Here is a 2894-nt window from a genome sequence, read left to right as displayed (position 1 = left end):
ACTAATATACCTACCTTTGTGCAATTTCTTTAGAGAAATGCATTTCTCTTCTTGTTCTTTCTCCAAGTAATTAAATTGTAATCCAATGGTACTAGTCTCTTTGATTTGACTCCATTGCTCCCTCTCCTTCATTAGTTTGGCAGTATACAATTCATTATCAGCAACTTTACTTTTCAGTTCTAAATATTCTCTCATATAATATACACATTGATGACAATACTCTAACCTTTAGTGATCTCTTTCTCCTTGAGATACTGTTCCTCTACTTTGTCCTTCTCTTCCTCTACTTGTTTCTTCTCTTCTTCTATTTCAGTTATATATACTTCATAATCATCAAGTTTAGCTTTCAGTTTCTCATTATCTTCTACATTAATAGACTCATCTAATATTATGTACTGATAATACACTAACCAGTAATAATCTGTTTCTCTTCTTGTAACTGTGCCTGTGCTTTTAACACCTCTTCCAATTTCTCACTCTTGACAGTTTCGCTATCATCAACTTTAGCTGAAAAGATAACAAAAAATGATCATACATGTATACATGTACACGTACAGTATAATGTGTATAAAAATCAGTTCACTGTATGCATGTACAGTGTACATTATGTATTCAGTATTTATATCAAAATTTTAACAATGGGTGATTTGTTGTACTGCAAAATTTCAGAATCAGCTCATTTTAAAAATAGCCAAAATTCAAGAATTTTTTGTCCAAAAATTGTCTCAAACTTTCTACATAGCAAAAGGACGTCAATATGCATCAGAAAATGTAATAAAAATTGGGTGTGATTTTTAGCCATTTTTTGGAAACCATGGGCTGTAGTACAGGGTAATTTGCAGATGGTCAAAGGTTTGTCAAAATTTTAATGGAAAGCATTCTGCCAGAATTCTACACTCCAAATTTCTATAACTATGCATACATTACATCACATTAGTTATGTAAACTAATATTATGTAAACCATTAGTCCATTACATGATATTACATAACATACATTACATTAAAATTCACATCATACATGTACATGTACCTTGTTTATTGGCCTCAGTCAGTGCCTCCTGTAGTGATACTTTGTTCTGATCAGCCACTTGTAGTTCTTGATGTAAAGACTGGATGTATCTCTGAAGCTTCATTTCCTTCTCTGTCGGATATTCTATTAGCTGATCCATCCACCATGTTCTGGTCTTGCTGTATGATGAATACTTTTCTTGATATTTCTTACTAGTGAGATCATTAGCATCCAGTACTGACTGTACTATCCACTCACCAGCTTCAATATATACTGAAATAAGGAACAATAATATTATTAATAAATTAAAAAGAAGTTCTTCATTATAATTTTTTAATAATTATTATTTTACCTAATTCAATTATCATTATACGTCTATTAGTATCAATGATAAATGTATGCATCGGCTCCTTCACTCCTCCTCCAACATCTTTTAATCTAAACTTTTCACGTCCTCCAACAATTACTAGCCACACACAGTGTGGTGACATTGTGACTGCTGTGAGTGAGTGATTGTATCTACCAGTAACTGATTCAGGTAGAGGAATCTGTAGACAATGAGAAATAATATTGATGTACCGTACAAGATGATTTATTGGCGAGGAATTAATATTGGCAATTGGTAGCTCTATGAAGAAATCACTAATATAAAATCCGCCATTTTGTTTCAATCTGAGCATGCTCAATGGCACGTGGCACGAAACCACCAATATAAAATTCACCAATTTCTTTCCACAGGCAAATTTGCCAAATATTATTCCCGCCAATAAATCATCTTGTACGGTACATGGATTTTATATGAAATGTATATACATAATACATTTAAATATACATACGTGTACAGTGTACACATACCTTCTTACAACTGAACTGACCAGTAGTGATATTATCAAATAATAAACATTCATTCACTAGTTGATTGTTATTATCCCGTCCCCCAATCACTACTAGTGCAGGTGAGGTAGAGTCACCATTGATAATAGCACTAGCATGAGTATATCTCTCCTTAGTCCAGAGTCCCTCACCAGATATTGATTCTTTTTTAATACTCTCCCAATGCTAAATAGAAAAAAACATAAACATACATGTACATGTAACTCCGTAAATATAGAAAATTTTCAAGGTAATAAATTTTCACTAGTTGCTTTATTTTGTAAATTTCGCATGGACAAAATTTCGCAGATAATCATCAGAAGGCATCGTCAGTAAGGTCACATGATGTAATAATTACTGCATGTGGACTCACTCCCCATTTTCTACTTTACTCTGAATCTTTAGTAACATTTAGTCATTAACAACTATAACTGGACGTGTGGGCTTTCTGTTCATAAAGGGTTAAGATATTAATTTTCGCAGTTAGCTGGTACCCGCAAAAACAGCGAAAATTAATACACTTCAAAAATTTCTCCCTTAAGGTAACTTAAGAAATGATTAAGAAATGAGTAACGGTAAGAAATGATTTACACATACATGTAGATTAATCTATCATGCTATATAATAACTCACTATTGTATTATGTGTCACATTAAATATGTACACATTATTAGTAGCTATAGTAAGACCATTATGAATAGTTACTGTTCCTCCTAACATTATTCCTTTATTTTGATTTATTTTGTTGATTGTAAAGTTATCAGTTGGTGGACAACACTGTCCACTGACAGATGGAACAGTGAATTGTCCTAAAATACAATAAATATTAATAATTAATAATGTCATCAACTGTCACATCTCAAGACATATTCACACAATTGATAAAAAGACACTCACCATTAGATAGATTATAAAGTAACTGTTCATTAGTAAGAACACGTCCATCCTTAATCTGATCATATTGAAACTGAGGATGTTTGACAGCTGGTGTAGGACCTGCCCCTCCGACAA

General features: G+C 32.4%; 1 protein-coding gene across 1 annotated transcript in view; it reads right to left on the bottom strand.

Moving 5' to 3' along the window:
• The window catches only part of LOC109580737 (DNA ligase 1-like), a 2068-nt gene extending 867 nt beyond the window's left edge, over positions 1-1201 (bottom strand). Inside the window, exons 1-4 of the mRNA XM_019994219.1 lie at positions 1032-1201; positions 412-507; positions 227-364; positions 15-179 (exon numbers count right to left, since the gene is read on the bottom strand). Of these exons, the coding sequence (XP_019849778.1) occupies positions 15-179; positions 227-364; positions 412-507; positions 1032-1170 (538 nt within the window). The 5' untranslated portion in view covers positions 1171-1201. The remainder of the gene's footprint in view (positions 1-14; positions 180-226; positions 365-411; positions 508-1031) is intronic.
• Between the last annotated feature and the right edge of the window lie 1693 nt (positions 1202-2894).

The sequence above is a fragment of the Amphimedon queenslandica genome, unplaced genomic scaffold, assembly GCF_000090795.2.
Source record: "Amphimedon queenslandica unplaced genomic scaffold, v1.1 AMPQUscaffold_13479, whole genome shotgun sequence".
Classification (NCBI taxonomy): Eukaryota; Metazoa; Porifera; class Demospongiae; order Haplosclerida; family Niphatidae; genus Amphimedon; species Amphimedon queenslandica.
The sequence above is the reverse complement of the archived record's forward strand: the minus strand, read 5'-3'. Positions and strand labels throughout refer to the sequence as shown.